This window comes from Oryctolagus cuniculus, chromosome 2 (assembly GCF_964237555.1).
Source record: "Oryctolagus cuniculus chromosome 2, mOryCun1.1, whole genome shotgun sequence".
NCBI classification, from domain to species: Eukaryota; Metazoa; Chordata; class Mammalia; order Lagomorpha; family Leporidae; genus Oryctolagus; species Oryctolagus cuniculus.
The window spans coordinates 176,579,456-176,596,318 of record NC_091433.1 but is presented as its reverse complement, the minus strand read 5'-3'; the positions used below and the strand labels follow the sequence as shown (position 1 = coordinate 176,596,318).

General features: G+C 47.7%; 1 protein-coding gene across 1 annotated transcript in view; it reads right to left on the bottom strand.

Moving 5' to 3' along the window:
• The window catches only part of HADHA (hydroxyacyl-CoA dehydrogenase trifunctional multienzyme complex subunit alpha), a 50,364-nt gene that overhangs the window by 19,714 nt on the left and 13,787 nt on the right, over window positions 1–16,863 (bottom strand). Inside the window, exons 8-10 of the mRNA XM_002709814.5 lie at window positions 5,539–5,661; window positions 4,959–5,077; window positions 2,710–2,766 (exon numbers count right to left, since the gene is read on the bottom strand). Of these exons, the coding sequence (XP_002709860.1) occupies window positions 2,710–2,766; window positions 4,959–5,077; window positions 5,539–5,661 (299 nt within the window). The remainder of the gene's footprint in view (window positions 1–2,709; window positions 2,767–4,958; window positions 5,078–5,538; window positions 5,662–16,863) is intronic.

The following is a 16,863-nucleotide window of genomic DNA, read 5'->3' as shown; positions in this document are numbered from 1 at the left end:
GAACCAGTGGATGGGAAATCTACCCCCCACTCCCCAAATAAAAGTGCCTGAACATTTACGGAGAATGAACCTCAGCTTAGTGGTTAAAAGCATAAGGCTGGGAGCGGAGTCTGACTCCTGGCTCTGCCATCTCCCCACTGTGAAGCCTCCTTTATCCTTACAATGGGAAACGTCACACTTACTTTACAGCGTCACTGCTGAGACTGAGAGGGCCTAGAGTAAATGACTGGGTCTTGAGGCTGGCTACATGTTACTGCTGAGAGGACACGTCACAAACAGCATTGCCAAGAAGGAATCGCCACAATACAGTTGCTTTCACGCCTCAACAGAACACGGAGTAATCTTCCACAGAATCCATGCTTCACTAATCTTGACAGAGCAGAGTCTATCCAATGAACCACTGCTTCCCAAACTGTGGGCATGCATCCCCTCGTGGTCATGAATCCAGTAGGCTGTGATACGCATCACGTACGTTCTGAAAAGCAGCAGTCACCTTGGATCCATGGGGGACTGGATCCAGGACACCTCCCTCCATGAGTGTGCTCAAGTCCCTTTTATAAAATGGCACAGCAGTGGCACATAACCTATGTACATCCTTCCATATACTTAATCTCTAATTACTTACAATATCTAACACAAGGTAAATGCTGTGTAAATAGTTATTTCACTACGGTGGTTAGGGAGTAATGACAAGAAAAAGGAAAGTCTGCATTTCTAGTGCAGACCCGATTTTCCCTCCAGAGTTGGCTGACTGCGGATGAGGGCCCCAGGATGATACAGAAGTCCCACCGTGCCCTGAAAGCACAGAACCCAGCACACCAGGGAGGGCTCTTATGGACTAGTGCTTATGCTTTCACGTTCTCTGTGCATCTGCATATGTGTGCCTGGTTATGATGCTGGGAAAACCAGACATGCACAAGAAATGATCTAGCCTACGAAACGGCTTTCTGGGGCTGGTGCTGTAGCACACAAGCTTTTGAAAGAGAGAGGCACATCGGGGCCGGTGCTGCGGTACAGGTGAGAGCCCCAGCTGCAGTACCGGCATCCCATATGGGTGCCAGTTCATGCCCTGGCTGCTCCTTTTCCGATCCAGCTCTCTGCTATGGCCGGGAGAAAGCAGTAGAAGAGGGCCCAAGTCCTTGATCCCCTGCACCTGCATGGGAGACTTGGCAGAAGCTCCTGACTCCTGGCTTCCAACTGGTCCAGCTCCAGCTTTACAGCCATTTGGGGAGTGAACCAGCGGATGGAAGACTTTCCTCTCTGTCTCTGCCTCTCTGTGTCTGTAACTCTGCCTCTCAAATCAATAAATTAAATCTAAAAAAAAAAAAAAGAAAAAGAAAAAAAGAAATGGTTTTATGCAATCTGTCCTGATACCTTTCATCCTATTTTTTAATTTCCAAAGATAGTTTAAAGCTTTGAAACAAGCTGGGCCCAGCACTGTGGCGTAGCGGGTAAAGCTTTGGCCTGCAATGCTGGCATCCCATAAGGGCTGCTCCATTTCCAATCCAGCTCCCTGTTCATGTGCCTCAGAAAGCAGTGGAGGATGGCCCCAAGTGCTTGGGCCCCTGCACCAGCGTGGGAGACTCAGAAGAAGCTCCCGGCTCCTGGTTTTGGATCGGCGCAGCTCCAGCTGTTGTGGCCATCTGGGGAGTGAACCAGGGGATGAAGGACCTCTCTCTCTCTGCCTCTGCCTCTCTGTAACTCTGCCTTTCAAATAAATAAATAAATCTTTAAAACAAACAAAATAACCAAGTAATTCATTTTGAAATGATGATAACCATTCCTGTTCTTTTTCGTTACAGCCTCAAAACAGAGAGCAAGTTCAGGGGCTGGTGTCATGGTGCAGCAGGTTAAGCCATCACCTGCAACACCTGCGTCCCGTGAGCACAAGTTCAAGTCCAGGCTGCTCCACATTTTTTTTTTTTGTTTTTAAGATTTATTTATTTATTTGAAAGTCAGAGTTACACAGAGAGAGGAGAGGCAGAGGTGCAGAGTGAGAGTGAGAGTGAGAGAGAGAGAGGTCTTCCATCTGCTGGTTCACTCCGCAATTGGCCACAACGGCTGGAGCTGCGTTGATCCAAAGCCAGGAGCATCTTCTGGGTCTCCCACACGGTGCAGGGGCCCAAGCACTTGGACCATCTGCCACAGCTTTCCCAGGCCATAGCAGGGAACTAGATCGGAAGAGGAGCAGTTGGGACTTTGCTGCACTGCAGGCGGCAACTTTATCTGCTACGCCACAGCGCTGGCCCCTGCTCTGCTTCTGAGCCAGCTCCTTGTTAGTGTGCTGGAGAAAGCAGTGAAAGATGGACCAAGTGCTTGGGCCTCTGTTATCCATGTGGGAGACCTGGACAGGGTTCTAGGCTCCTGGATTTGGCCTGGCCCAGCCCCGGCTGTTGTGGTCATTTGAGGAGTGAATCAATGGATGAAGATTCTCCCTCCCTCTCTCTCTCTCTCTCTCTCTCTCTGTAATGCTACCTTTCAAATAAATAAATCTTAGAGAGAGAGTTAGTTCAACCATCTGCAGATCACCACAGTCTCCTCATCTCCTTGCTCACTGAGAAAAATCGTAAGAAATCATAGGCACTGGAAGAAAAAAAATTTTGTTAGGCTTAAGATTTTTTTTTCTGTATTTGGCTTTAAATAGAGCAAGCACTGGATCTTTGCTTTTCCTGTAACTTCTAATAAAAAGTTGGGAGGAAGCAACTTTACCTGAGATTCGGCGAGGTAACCAGCATCATTTCCCTGCTCAATTCCAGTCTTGACCACCTACAAAACATTGAAAATACTATTCAGTGCTAGCACAGGTGGCGACATGTGCCACAGGCTGAAGGAGACTGTCCGTGTGGCCAGTCTGTGGAGAAGACGTCGAGGTTTGCTGAGAAGGAGCGGGACTGAGTGGTCGCTTGAGACTTAGTTCTCCATCTCCAAGGCCACATTTTAAGCAGAAAACGGAAACAGAAGGAAAGAGAAAGCTCACGTTCCTCTTCCCGCTTCCCTGCTACTCTTGTGCAGGCAGATGCTCATCTTCCACTTTCTTTCTGCCTCTTCCTCTCTGTGAGCTTTCCTCCTCTCACATCCACGACCCAGTTTAACTCATCAGTCATGAACGCCAAAGTGCAGCTTGCCATCAGGGTAAGTGCTATCCTAACTACAATGCAAGTATAAAAGACAAAGAAGTAACCCTGTACCCAAGCACTATAATTTATGGGAATGACAAATTAAAAAACAAGCAAATCCCAAGTGCTTAGGCCCTGCACCCGCATGGGAGACCAGGAGGAAGCTCCTGGCTCCTGGCTTCGGATCGGCACAGCACCGGCCGTAGCGGCTATTTGGGGGGGGGGGGGGGTGAACCAACGGAAGGAAGACCTTTCTGTCTCTCTCTCTTACTAACTCTGCCTGTCAAAAATAAATAAATAAATAAATACCAAGCAAATCTATATCCTAATTTAGCCTCTCTGTCTGAACCATGTCGCTGGAATTCCCTGAAACATCTAAACTGAATATACAGCTAAACTTAACTCACAATCTCTCTTTGGGAGGTTTCTTGCTATCTTCCTATTTTTACTTTTACACCTCAGGGTCTTGTTCAAACTTCAAGCCTAAATTACCAACACAGTTTGCTAATTCAGGTTCTATTTTGTCTCTCCTCATTTGTTTTGACTCACTGCACCATGAAAATGGCTCTTTATAGCAATACAGGACAAAGGCAAATGTGTCGATTCACTTTTGCCACCTTTCTGAACTCCTGCTTTACTAGGATTCCGGAGACTGCCATCCCACTAATCCCTTTCAACACCGGCCCCACTAAATGCTCCTTGAAGAGCATCGAGTTTTCCAGCTGCCTTAACTTTGCTCAGCTTGCCCACCCAAGTGGCCATGGCACTACCTTCCTCTGCCTGCCCTCCTCTGCCCATTTTCCGGGGCTCGGATCAGCTCCCCTGAGGCTCGTCCCAATCTCTGTGGCTCACAGGAGTGCTTCCTCCTCTGTGCACTAGGCAATGTCCCTCGGCCCTGATGGTGGAATGGGCATTTCTAATCTCCCCAGCCTGGCCTGGGAGGTGACTACAGAGGGGTCACATTGCATAGTTTATGTACTCCAGCGTCTTCTGCTCAAAATAACTCGTCAACCAACCCATACTCCAATCAGAAGTCTCGGATTATATGCTCTCTTAATCCTGGACTTTCTAGACTGAGGCGCTCTACAGTTTGAAGTCCACCATTAGGGAGAGGCTTCTCCACCCTGTAAGCATTTTTAATTGTTCTTGATCCTTTTCACACCTTCTCTACACCATCACACCGTTTTACTAATTACAGCAGTGGGGAAGTTCTTGAGAGATTTCAGGTACTGACAAGGTTTGACTAAGGACAGAATACACCCCCCAATCTTGTTTCAATGACTTCTTCATCAGTGCCCAGTGTTTTCCTGCCCGTTACACTGGTATGACTTAGGTCCCTTTCCTACTTTCTTACCCATCAATCAGTGAATATATTTAGCACTGATCTCTCCCATATGTATCACTTTCTATGAGCCCTTTTAGCTCACTAACTGTAGTAGCAGGAACAAGAACTGCATGGGGCAGGCGCCGTGGCGCAGTAGGTTAATCCTGTGCTGGTTCTATTCCCGGCTGCTCCTCTTCCGATCCAGCTCTCTGCTGTGGCCTGGGAAAGCAGTAGAAGATGGCCCAAGTGCTTGGGCCCCTGCACCCATAGGAGAGACTCGGAAGAAGCTCCTGGCTTTGGATCGGCACAGCTCCAGCCGTTGCGGCCATTTGGGGAGTGAACCAGCAGATGGATGACCTTTCTCTCTGTCTCTCCTTTTGTCTGTAACTCTACTTCTCAAATAAATAAATAAAATTAAAAAAAAAAAAAAAAGGAAAGAACTGCAGTCTGACACACACAGCATTTCCCTTCACAAAGGGAGGGAATGCAGGAAAGTGGGGGCCCAGGGTAAGACTCACATCAATGATTTTCAGAGGCGCAGGATAAAGGCCTTTCGTCTGCTTTTGCACTTGTTCTTCCACCTTTTTGTAAATCTGTTGCCTGACAAATGGAATGGTCATGGCGTACGATGTCAATTCTGTAAGGTAAAATGCTTTCAGACACTTCCTGGAAAGGGCCTGCCCTTCCTTGTTAGCCTTGCAAACCGCACCAACAAGCAGTAGGTCCAGCTATCAGAAGGAACTGCTCTTTACTCTGATACAATCTAAACACCGACCTAAGCATTCCTCCACACATGCTGTAATTAGCTGATAAAGGCTAAAGCTGGCCTGGGTAGATGGGTGTTCATTACACTGTCACACTATTCTATTTCTGTATTAATATTTAAAACTTTTCAAAATGAAGTTTCCAAAACTGGTTTTAACTGGCCCGTAAAAGGCTGAGAATTTGATCCTAGAATCAAATTATTATACCACTTAGGGTTGGCTTTATGTTTTGAGTAAATGACACATTTGCCTCTTGCTCATTTTCAATCTATAGCAAATAAAACTAAACTCCCAGGAAGGAAGCTTTGCCTTTGTTTGGAACAGTGACACTCACTTTCCATCAATCCCTTGTTTCTCTTTGAAGAGATCTTCTTATCAGCTAATCCTTTGGCAAAAGAAACTGCAACTTCTTCCAGGTACTCGATTGTCCGTTCCTCTGGAGGCTTCAGTCCTGGTCCTGTGAAAACGAATGTAGCAGACTCAAATGCAAATCGGGCTGAGACCAGTCCCAGGCGGGGAAACAGCCAGGCGGCCAAGGTGAAGGCTCCAGCACAGCTTTGCATTCTGGACTGGAGACAGGCTGGTCGCAGTTATGAACTACAGACTCAACGAAAGAACATACACTGAGCAAAGGAGTACCAGCTGGTCACAGATAAGAACTCAGGAATTCCAGTCTGACTTTTACTTCTGAGTAGGATGTAGTGCAGCCTGTTCTCTCCCTGCAACACTGGGGAAAAGAAAACCAAAACACGGTAGGATGCGAAGCCATTTGTAAAGACATCGGAGAGCTGTGGAGACACAAATACGTGAACTAAAATTACAGCACAGGAAGCGCCTGTGCAGGAAGAGCAGCCAGTGACTGCTGGCCATTTCTTTCTGGTGTATGCGACGTGTGTCGGGGCTTGGACTAACGGCTGGAGTTGCCTTGAGCAGAGGGCTCCGACTGGGGAAACGTGAAACCATCTGAGTGTTTGGTGGTCATATGCTCCAGATGAGAAGCTAGAAGAAAGCAAGTGCACGGCCAGCTTTCCCTGTGAACATGTGCGACGTTCTAAGTCACTGCAGAAGGCTGAAGGGGCTGCGTCCGAAAGGCAGGGCGCTGTCTCCCGTGGTGGCATCACAATGCTTAGTACACAAAGCGGAGGAAGGGGCTGCAATAAACATGCAACTGAGTTCCTAGTTAAGGCAGGAGATTAACGAGCAGGGCTCCCAACAGCCCCAAGGACAGAATTACAGGGCTGGGAACAGACACCTGCCAGGCTCTCAATCAAGTCTGTGAGAGGGCTGGCGCCGCGGCTCAATAGGCTAATCCTCCGCCTAGTGGCGCCGGCACACCGGGTTCTAGTCCCGGTCGGGGTGCCGGATTCTGTCCCGGTTGCCCCTTTCCAGGCCAGCTCTCTGCTGTGGCCAGGGAGCGCAGTGGAGGATGGCCCAAGTGCTTGGGCCCTGCACCCCATGGGAGACCAGGAGAAGCACCTGGCTCCTGCCTTCAGATCAGCGCGGTGCGCCGGCCGTGGTGGCCATTGGAGAGTGAACCAACAGCAAAAGGAAGACCTTTCTCTCTGTTTCTCTCTCTGTCCACTCTGTCTGTCAAAAAAAAAAAAAAAAAAAAAAAAGTCTGTGAGAGTCACGCTGCACAAAGTGGCTGGGGTCAAAAAGGCAATCTCGTGCAAGCTTGTGAAACTTGGGAAACAAGGGTGCAAAAATCTCTCTCATAAGACCTGTGCCCTGTTTTGAACCTGTGTAGGGAAGGAGGAAAAATAACTCAAACCAAAACTTCTGAATAGTAAAAATACAAAGGGTCCACAAAAATCCCAACATGGTTATAACCCTGCAGGGAGGCAGGGCCACAGGCACCTGTGAAGTGTTATTCTGAAGAGCTGCTGCTGCTGCCCACACCGGGGCTGGGTACTGCTCTGTGCATGTACCCCGGGAAACTACCTGTGGCCGGACAAGCACCACCAAAATAGGTGAAGAGCAGCATGGGAAAAGTGAGCCCTAGGCAGGAGACAAATCAACTGAGAAAGGCAAATCTAGGAGGGTGGGGGCGAATTAGCTGATATGATACTAAAATGGATATTTAAATTCATGCCTATGCTGAGGAAAATGGGAAAACAATGAAGAGAAATTGAAGATGTAGAAATAAATCAAGGAGATGGCATTGTGACACAGAAGGTTAAGCTGCCACTTGCGACGCCAACATCACATACGTGGGCTGGTTCACGTCTGGCTGTTCCACTCCTGAGCCAGCTCTCTGCTAACGTGCCTGCAAAGGCAGTGGAAGATGGCCCAAGTACTTGGGCCCCTGTCACCCACACAAGAGACCCAGATGGAGCTCCAGGCTCCTGGCTTCAGCCTGGCTCAGTTCCAGCCATCATGGCCATTTAGGGAATGACCCAATAGACAGACAATCTCTCTCTCTCTCTCTCTCATTGCCTTTTAAATAAATAAATAAATCTTTAAAAAGAGTGAATCAAATCTACTTTTAGAGATGAGAAAACCAATGTCCCAAATGAAAAATGCATGGGATTGAATTAATAGATTATACAATCAACAAAACATAAGGAAACCTGAAACACAGTAATAGAAAATACCGGCACTACAAAAATACAAACAGAAAGACTGAAACAAACAACCCAGAGCTTCACTTTGGGACATCAACTGAGCCAATATGTGTGAAACTGCAATCTCTGAAAAGGGGTGAGGGACATGGAGAAATATTTGAAGAAATAATGGCCACAGACATTTCCAATTTTGATGAAGACTATAAGCCCACCTATGCAAGATGTCCCATGAATCCTATACACAACAAACACTCAAAAGAAAAACCAACAGATCATGGCACATCATAAACAAATTACTAAAACCAGTCCTAAAGGGGAAATCTGAGAGCAGCCAGAAGGGACAAATGACACATGATCCGTGAAAGAACAGACCCCTGCAACAGTACTTTTCATCCCAGGACAGCAAGTCACAACATGATGGAGGCATCTATAAGGCACCAAAAGAAAACACTGGCTATCTGGAATTCTACACTAAACAAAAATATCTTTAAAAATGAAGTTGCAATACTGATTCAGACAAGAAGAAAAAGGCAAGAGATTTAAAACTGCCAGCAGATGCACGCTACAAACAGTGCTGAAGGAGTTCTCCAGGTTGAGAGAAAGCCAAACAAGATGGGACTCTGGATCTACACAGGGAGAAACAGTGCCACATATGGTAACAAACACGCACTTTTTAAAATAGGAGAATGCGCCTTTTGTAAAGGTTTACTTTATTTGTTTGAAAGACAGAGTTACAGGGAGGGAGGGAGGAGGGAGAGGGAAAGGGAGGAGGGGGGAGAGAGAGAGAGAGAGATAGATATTGATCTTCCATCTGCGGGTTCATTTCCTAAATGGCCACGACAGCTGGGGATGGGCTAGGCCGAAGCCAGGGGCAGGAACTCCACCTGGAGTGGCAGGGACCCAGGCATTTAGGCCATCTATTGTTGTTTCCCAAGCGCAACAGTAGGCAGCTGCACTGGAAGTGGAACAGCTGGAACTCAAACTAGCAGTCGTAATGGGATGTGGTGTTGCAGGTGGCTGTTTAACCCACTGTACCACAATGCTGTTCCCCCATTTTTAATTTCTTTAATTATCTAGGGGCCAGTACTGTGGCGTGGTGGGTAAAGCTGCCGCCTCCAGTGCCAACACCCCTTATGGGCACTAGTTCAAGTCCTGGCTGCTCCACTTCTGATTCAGCTCTCTGCTATGGCCTGGGAAAGCAGAAGATGGCCCAAGTCCTTGGGCCCCTGCACCCACGTGGGAACACCTGGAGGAAGCTCCTGGTTCCTGGCTTCAGTTCGGTGCAGTTCTGGCCGTTGCAGCCAACTGGGGAGTGAACCAGTGGATGGAAGACCGCTCTCTCTCTCTGCCTCTCCTTCTCTCTCTGTGTAGCTCTTTCAAATAAAATAAATAAATAAGACAATTATTTAAAACAGAAAAACCAATAGGTTGAATTTATAACATATATAAAAATAAGATGTATAGGGGCCGGTGCTGTACTGCAGCAGGTTAAGCTGCTGTCTGCAGCACCAGCATCCAATGTGGGTAGTGGTTCGAATCCCAGCTGCTCCACTTCCAATCTAGTTCCCTGTTAATGTGCCTGGGAAAACTGCAGAAAATGTCCCAAGTTCTTGGGCCTCTGTATCCAAAAGGGGGACCTGGATGAAGCTCCTGGCTCCTGGCTTTGGCCTGGCCAGCCCTGGTTGTTGTGGCCATTTGGGGAGGGAACCAGCAGGTAGAAAATCTGTCTCTCTCCCTCTCTCGTTATAATACTGATTTTCAAATAAATAAATAAATTAATCTTTTAAGATTATTTATTTATTTATTTGAAAGTCAGAATTACACAGAGAGAGAAGGAGAGGCAGACAGAGAGGTCCTCCATCCGCTGGTTCACTCTCCAACTGGCCGCAACGGCTGGAGCTGGGCCAATCCAAAGCCAGGAGCCAGGAGCTCCCTCCAGGTCTCCCACACAGGTGTATGGGCCATCTCCCACTGCTTTCCCAGGCCACATCAGAGAGCTGGATTGGAAATGGAGCAGCTGGGCCTTGAACAAGAACCCATATAGGATGCCAGTGTTGCAGGCTGTGGCTTTACCCGCTACACCACAGCACCAGCCCCAAACGAATCTTTTTTTAAATTTTTAAAAATTTTTTGACAGGCAGAGTGGACAGTGAGAGAGAGACAGAGAGAAAGGTCTTCTTGCCGTTGGTTCACCCTCCAATGGCCGCTGCAGCCGGTGCGCTGCGGCCGGCGCATCGCGCTGATCTGAAGCCAGGAGCCAGGTGCTTCTCCTGGTCTCCCATGGGGTGCAGGGCCCAAGCACTTGGGCCATCCTCCACTGCACTCCCTGGCCACAGCAGAGAGCTGGCCTGGAAGAGGGGCAACCGGGACAGAATCTGGCACCCCAACCGGGACTAGAACCTGGTGTGCCGGCGCCGCTAGGCGGAGGATTAGCCTAGTGAGCTGTGGCGCCGGCCACAAATCTTTTAAAAACAGAAAATATTTAACAAAACAGCACAAAGGAGAGGGAAAAATCAAAGTGTACTCTTCTAAGTATCTCAGCTGTGTGTGAAATAACGTCCCTGCCTCCTGATTGCTTGTCATCCTGCCCCTCGCCTGATTGGTTAAATCCAGACTTTTTTAAAAAGGGGCCACTTTGTATATAAAAGAGCAGTACTTGAGAGCTTCTCTGGCAATCCGCCCTCTGGAGTCCCCTCCTGACTGCTGTAGCAGGTATACTGCCTTCAACACACCTCACTGGCTCACTGCGTGGAAATTCTCAATTTGACACAAGAACCCGGGTTGCCCTCATTGTCCCACAACACTATTTCTATCTGACAGGCGTCCTTATAAGAGGAAATTCAGACACACAGAAGGGACAGCAAGGACATATGCACACACAGCAAAGACCATGTGAGAAGACACACGGAGAGTGCAGCCATCTGCAAGCTCAACAGGTTTCAGAAGAACCAAACCTCCACACCTGATCTGGACTTCCAGCTTCCAGAACTGTGAGAAAATCAATGTGTGGTTGAATCATGCCACCCACTCTGTGGGATTTTTTTACGGCAGCCCTAGCAAGTATACAAGTACACATGGCATGTCTACAGAAAGACCTCTCTGAATAGGCAAAGAACATGAAAATAGGTGTGACCCAAGCTAACGCTCACCCAACAATGACCTCAGCAGAGGATTTCAATGATGCAGGGGTCAGGTGATCTGATCTGTGGCTGCCAGTTCCTCCCCTTCCCCAAGCCCTCCTGTCACTATCTCATGAGTACAGCGGAGGTGATGGCAGGTGTGGAGCTTATTCATGCATCATGGGCCTGGCTACAGCCACCGTCAGCTGCCCAATCAGCCAGCAGTAGAGACCAACACCAGATCCCTCAGATGAGGACTCTCCAGAGTGAGCAGGCAGCCACCTGGAGGCAGGCTGACCACACCGCACTGTCCTTCAGGGAAAGGGCACTGCTCTGATTCTTACTGCAAGAAACACTTACTGTGGATTTGAATTTGTCTCCAATGCAAGCTTCTGAAAAACTACTGCTGTGGACTTTCAGAATGCTGTACTCACCACTACGGTGTTCTATACTACACTGCCTTTTAATTTTTTTTTTTTTTTTCAAAAAAGATCCATTTTATTTATTTGAAAGGCAGAGGTACAGAGAGGCAGAAGCAGAGAGAGAGAAGTCTTCCATCTGTCAGTTCACAACCCAAATGACTGCAACAACCACAGCTGGGCTGATCTGGGTCTCACACTGGTGCAGGGGCCCAAGGATTTGGGCCATACTCTGCTGCTTTCCCAGGCCACAGCAGAGTTGGATCAGAAGTAGAGCAGCTGGGACTCGAACTGGCACCCACATGGGATGCTAGCACTGCAGGTGGCGGCTTTACCTGCTACACCACAGTGCTGGCTCCAGGCACTGCTTTTAATGAAGACCCTCACTTTACAGCTGAAGTGCAGCAACGGGCCGTGCTAATGAGACACACTGGTTTCACCACGATCCCCACTATCATGTAGCAGCTGGCTGGCTGGAAATGTGGAAGGAGTTCTGAAGACTCAGTTAAAGGGACCAGCACTGGGTGTACAAGTACAGCTGCCACCTGCTGTGTGTGCCAGCATCCCAAATGGATGCAGGTTCCAGCCCCAGCTGCTCTACTTCCGATCCAGCTCCCTGCTAATGGCCTGGGAAAAAGCAGTGAAGATGGCTCAAGTGCTTGGGCCCCTAAACCCACACGGGAGACCTGGAAGCAGCTCTTGGCTTCTGGCTTCAGACTGGCCCAGCTCCGGCCGCTGCAGCCATTTGGGGAGTGAACCAGCGGGATGGATGATCTCTCTTTCCCTCTCTGTCACTCTGCCCTTCAAATAAAATAAATAAGTCTTTAATAAAAAAAAATTCAACTACAGTGCCAGCCAAGTGGTCATACTTGGCAGGACTGGGTCAGTGTCCTCCAGGAGGCCGTGTATGCATGTTATAAATCAGTCTGCAATACTTGGTGCAATTTCTCCCTTATCCAGGATTTATGAGTCTAAGAATCAAGGCGAACAAGGAGAAATGGTTTTGCTATTAACCCTAGTGACTTCACCTACCAGCAGTATCTTTGCTTCCTGTCTCTGTGACTTCAGGTTCTGCTGGTACAGAGGATTTAATTCCAAAGACAGGAATATTCCCACCAGGAAACAACGGTACTACTGAACTGGGAGCTACGACTGCCTGCCATTTGGCCACTTCTCACGTTTCTGAATCATCAGGCAGAGGAGACGGTTACTGTACAGGCTGGGCTGATTCATCTGATTATCAAGGGGAATCTGGGTGGAAGACAATGTTTCAAATATGGGGGTCCCTCAGTACTTCCATGATATGCAATTGGGCAGTGGAAAGCTACAATCCAATTCAAACCAGACTGTTCGTGGCTTTGACCTTTAAGCAATGAGGGTTACCCCACCAGGCAGAGTCATGACCAGCTGAGGTTCTCCAAAGAGCAAAGGAAACACAGGATGGGTAGTGGAACTCCTGTCCTGCCCACACCAGACTCGGTGTGTGAGTGCATGGCAGTCCCCGAGGGGGTGGCAGTAAAGGACTCGGGCCTCTTACACACATTCCTACTCCCAGTACAGACCTCTCCATATCCGCTTCCTACAGGGGGCCTCCGGCCAAGACCTCGCTACTGAGGATGGAAAGGAAACATCTTTAAGACGTTTTCCTCCTGCTCCAGCCAGCGCCCAGCCAGGGGTCCGTAAAGCACGAGTCTCGTCCAGGGCTCCCTGATAGCGAGCTGACCTCTGCTGTGTGCTAACCCACAGCCTGCGCACCATTCCACAGGGAAAACCACGCAGGGAGACGCAGTGCTCTCTCTGGCTTTAACCTTTCGGTAAAATTTCGGGGAGTAAAGGCTTCCTGGTCACTCTCAGCTGGGTCTGTTGTTTTAATCAGCTCCTCTGCCCCAGGCAGGGCAGGCCACTCTCCAGAACAACCGAGCTCCTGATGGAAATGAGCACTCCAACAGCCACAGTGTTGCTGTTTTCTGTTGTTGCAGGTTCATACCTAAGTAAGCAAGTGTCTCTTCTCTCTTAGCTTCTTCTCACCCATGGGATGTTGATGGTAACTGTTAACTTTATCACAGCACTGTGCTACAGGGCCTCAGAGGAGAGTGAAGTTCACCCCAGGACTTACTTGGCATCTTCTTCAGGGGAAAGGAAGTAGTTTTGGTAGCGTGCAGGACAGCTACCTTAAGTGTGCTGGAAGGGTGACTTTGTTACTGTCTATCTTTGAGATTAAGTAGGGTAGGAGACATGTGTGGCTGTCAAATTGACAAGGGGTGCCCAGTGATAGTTTTCCAATGTGTCAGTTTAGAATGTAGTCAGATAGACTACAATCTCTAGTTACTCAATACACACCAGTCTAGAAGTTGCTATGCAGGCATTTTATAAATGTGACAAGTTCATGATCAGTTAACAAACACTCAATACCATGAAAGAAAGAGGAGATGTCATTATAGAGTACAAACACATTGAAACAATAACATGGAAGGATTATGAATAATCTTTCTCTTTTTCTTTTTTGACAGGCAGAGTTAGACAGTGAGAGAGAGAGAGAGACAGAGAGAAAGGTCTTCCTTCTGTTGGTTCACCCCCAAATGGCCGCTACAGCCGGCGCTGTGCCGATCCGAAGCCAGGAGCCAGGTGCTTCTCCTGGTCTCCCATGCGGGTGCAGGGCCCAAGCACTTGGGCCATCCTCCACTGCCTTCCCGGGCCACAGCGGAGAGCTGGACTGGAAGAGGAGCAACTGGGACAGAACCGGAGCCCCAGGTGGAGGATTAGCCTAGTGAGTTGCGGTGCCAGCCCCAAGTCATTTTATGAAGCTACATTACTTTAATACCAACACCAGGCAAAAGATATCACAAAATAATTAATCTTGAGACCATTACCCCTCCCAACTAGACATATGGGAGTCGGTGTTGTGGTGCAGTAGGTTAAGCCACTCCCTGCGATGCCAGCATCCCATATAGGTGCCGGTCAGAGTCTCAGCTATTCAGCTTCCTGCTAATGTGCCTGCAAAAGCAGCAGAAGATAGTCTAAGTGCTTTGGCCCCTACTACCCACGTGGGAGACCTGGCTCTTGGCTTTAGTCAGTCCAGCCCAGCCCAGGCTGTTGCAGCCATTCAGGGAGTGAACCAACAGGTGGAAGACCTCGCTCCTCCTCTCTGTAACTCTGCATTTCAAATAAATAATAAATCTTAAAAAAAAATTCTTAGCTGATACAGCTAGGAATTTATAAAAAGGATAAATACATTATGACCACGTGGAGTTTATTTCAGGAATGAAAGGCTGTTTCAACGATAAAAAATTGTTGTAAGTGGGCCAGTGCTGTGGCTTAGTAGGTTAAGCCTCTGCCTGCAGCGCTGCATCCCATATGGGTGCTGGTTCATGTCCTGGTTGCTCCTCTTCCAATCTAGCTCTTTGCTGTGGCCTGGGAAAGCAGAGAAGATGGCCCAAGTCCTTGGGCCCCTAGACCCACATGAGAGACCCAAAGGAAGCTCCTCGCTCCTGGTTTTGGATTGGCTCAGCTTCTGCCGCTGTGGTCATTTGGGGAGTGAACTAGTGGATGGACTCTCTCTGTTAACTCTGCCTCTCAAATAAATAAATAAAATCTTTAAAAAAATTGCTCTAAGTGACAATACTACTAATAGACTGAAAAAGAAAACAAAAACACATACACAATTATCTCAATAGATACAGGAAAGGTATCTGACATTATTCAACAGTCATTCTCTGTGAACTATAAATAAAAGGGAACCTCTTCAGCCCATAAGGGGCATATATGAAAAACATCACAGCGGGGCTGGCCCTGTGGCAGAGTAGGTTAATCCTCCACCTGCAGTGCCAGCATCCCATATGGTTGCCCCTCTTCCAATTCAGCTCTCTGCTATGGACTGGGAAGCAGTAGAAAATGGCCCAAGTGCTTGGGCCACTGCACCCGCATGGGAGACCAGAAAGAAGCACCTGACTCCTGGCTTCGGATCGGTGCAGCTCCGACCATTTCAGCCATCTGGGGAGTGAACCAATGGAAGGAAGACCTTTCTCTCTGTCTCTCCCTCTCACTGTCTGTAACTCTACCTCTCATATAAATAAATAAAATCTTAAAAAAAATAAAGAAAAACATCACAGCTGTATTATACTTACTGGTGAGCACTTTCCCTTTAAAATTGAAATCATGTTAATAGCTGCTTTTATCGCTTCTATCCAATATTGTTTTAGCCACTGCAGTAAGTCAAGAAAAACAAATAAATGGCATCCAGATTTGAAAGAATTTGAAGAAGGTAAACTAACTTTATTTGTAGACAACATGATTACCTATATAGAAAATCCTTTGGAATCTACCAAAAAACAAATAAATGAGTTTAGCAAAATCACTGGATTCTGGTCTGTCGCTCCCCCTCTTCGCGGAGGAACGACACTAAACCCTGCGCTGTTCTTTTATCTGCTCGGCCCTCCCCGGGTTTGCTGCTGGTTCTTCCTGGGTTGGCTACCGACCCTTCCACCTCCGTGGAAGGGCGGTTCCCCCTGCCACATTCCCCACTTCCGCGGGGGAGCGGCACACCGCCGGCCGGCCGGCTCTCTCGGGGGCTGCTCAGATGTTCCTTCAGATAGATGTTCCCCTTAGATGTTCCTCGTGCATGTTGTCTCTCTCCTCCTTTATAGTCCTCTTCCACCAATCTCAACTCTGCTACCCACACGCCGAGTACGCTGCTCTCCTCCAATCAGGAGTAGGTCCTACAGTTTATTGGTTGAACTGGAGGCAGCTGTGTAGAAGCTGTTTCTCCCTTCTCAGCGCCATATTGTGGGAGAGCAGATGCATAGAATAAGTCTTAATTCCAGTAACTTAGTCTAGTCCGAGTTGCTCCCCACACTGGTCCACATTTGAAAATCAACTATGTTTATACATCCTGGACATTAATAAGAAATTGAAGGTTTAAAAAATTTAATGACCTAAAAATATGAAATTTCCAAATATTAATTTAACCAAATATAGGGCTGGTGCTGTGGCATAGTGAGTAAAGCCGCTGTCTATAGTGCGGACATCCCATATGGGCTCCAGTTCAAGTCCTGGCTGCTCCGTTTCCGATCCAGCTCTCTGCTGTGGCCTGGGAAAGCAGCAGAATATGGCCCAAGTGCTTGGGCTCCTGTACCCACATGGGAGACCCAGAAGAAACTCTTGGCTCCTGGCTTCAGACAGGCCCAGCTCCAGCCATTGTGGCCATCTGGGGAGTGAACCAGCGATTGGAAGATCTCTCTCTGCTTCTGCCTCTATGTAATTCTGCCTTTCAAATAAATAAATATTTTTTAAAAATTTAACCAAATATGGGGAAGAGCTGTTCACTGGGAAATACAATAAATAGAGAGCTCTACTATGTTCATAGATGAAATAACTCAATATTCTAAAGATATCAACTCTCTCCAAATTGATATATTGATCCCATGTAATTCTAATCAAAATCCTAGCAGGTATTTTTGTAGATGGTTAAGAAATTTATTTGCAAATGCAAAGGACATAGGAAATGACTTTGAAAGAAGTAGGAGGATGTGTATTTCCTGATTTCAAGATTTACTATAAA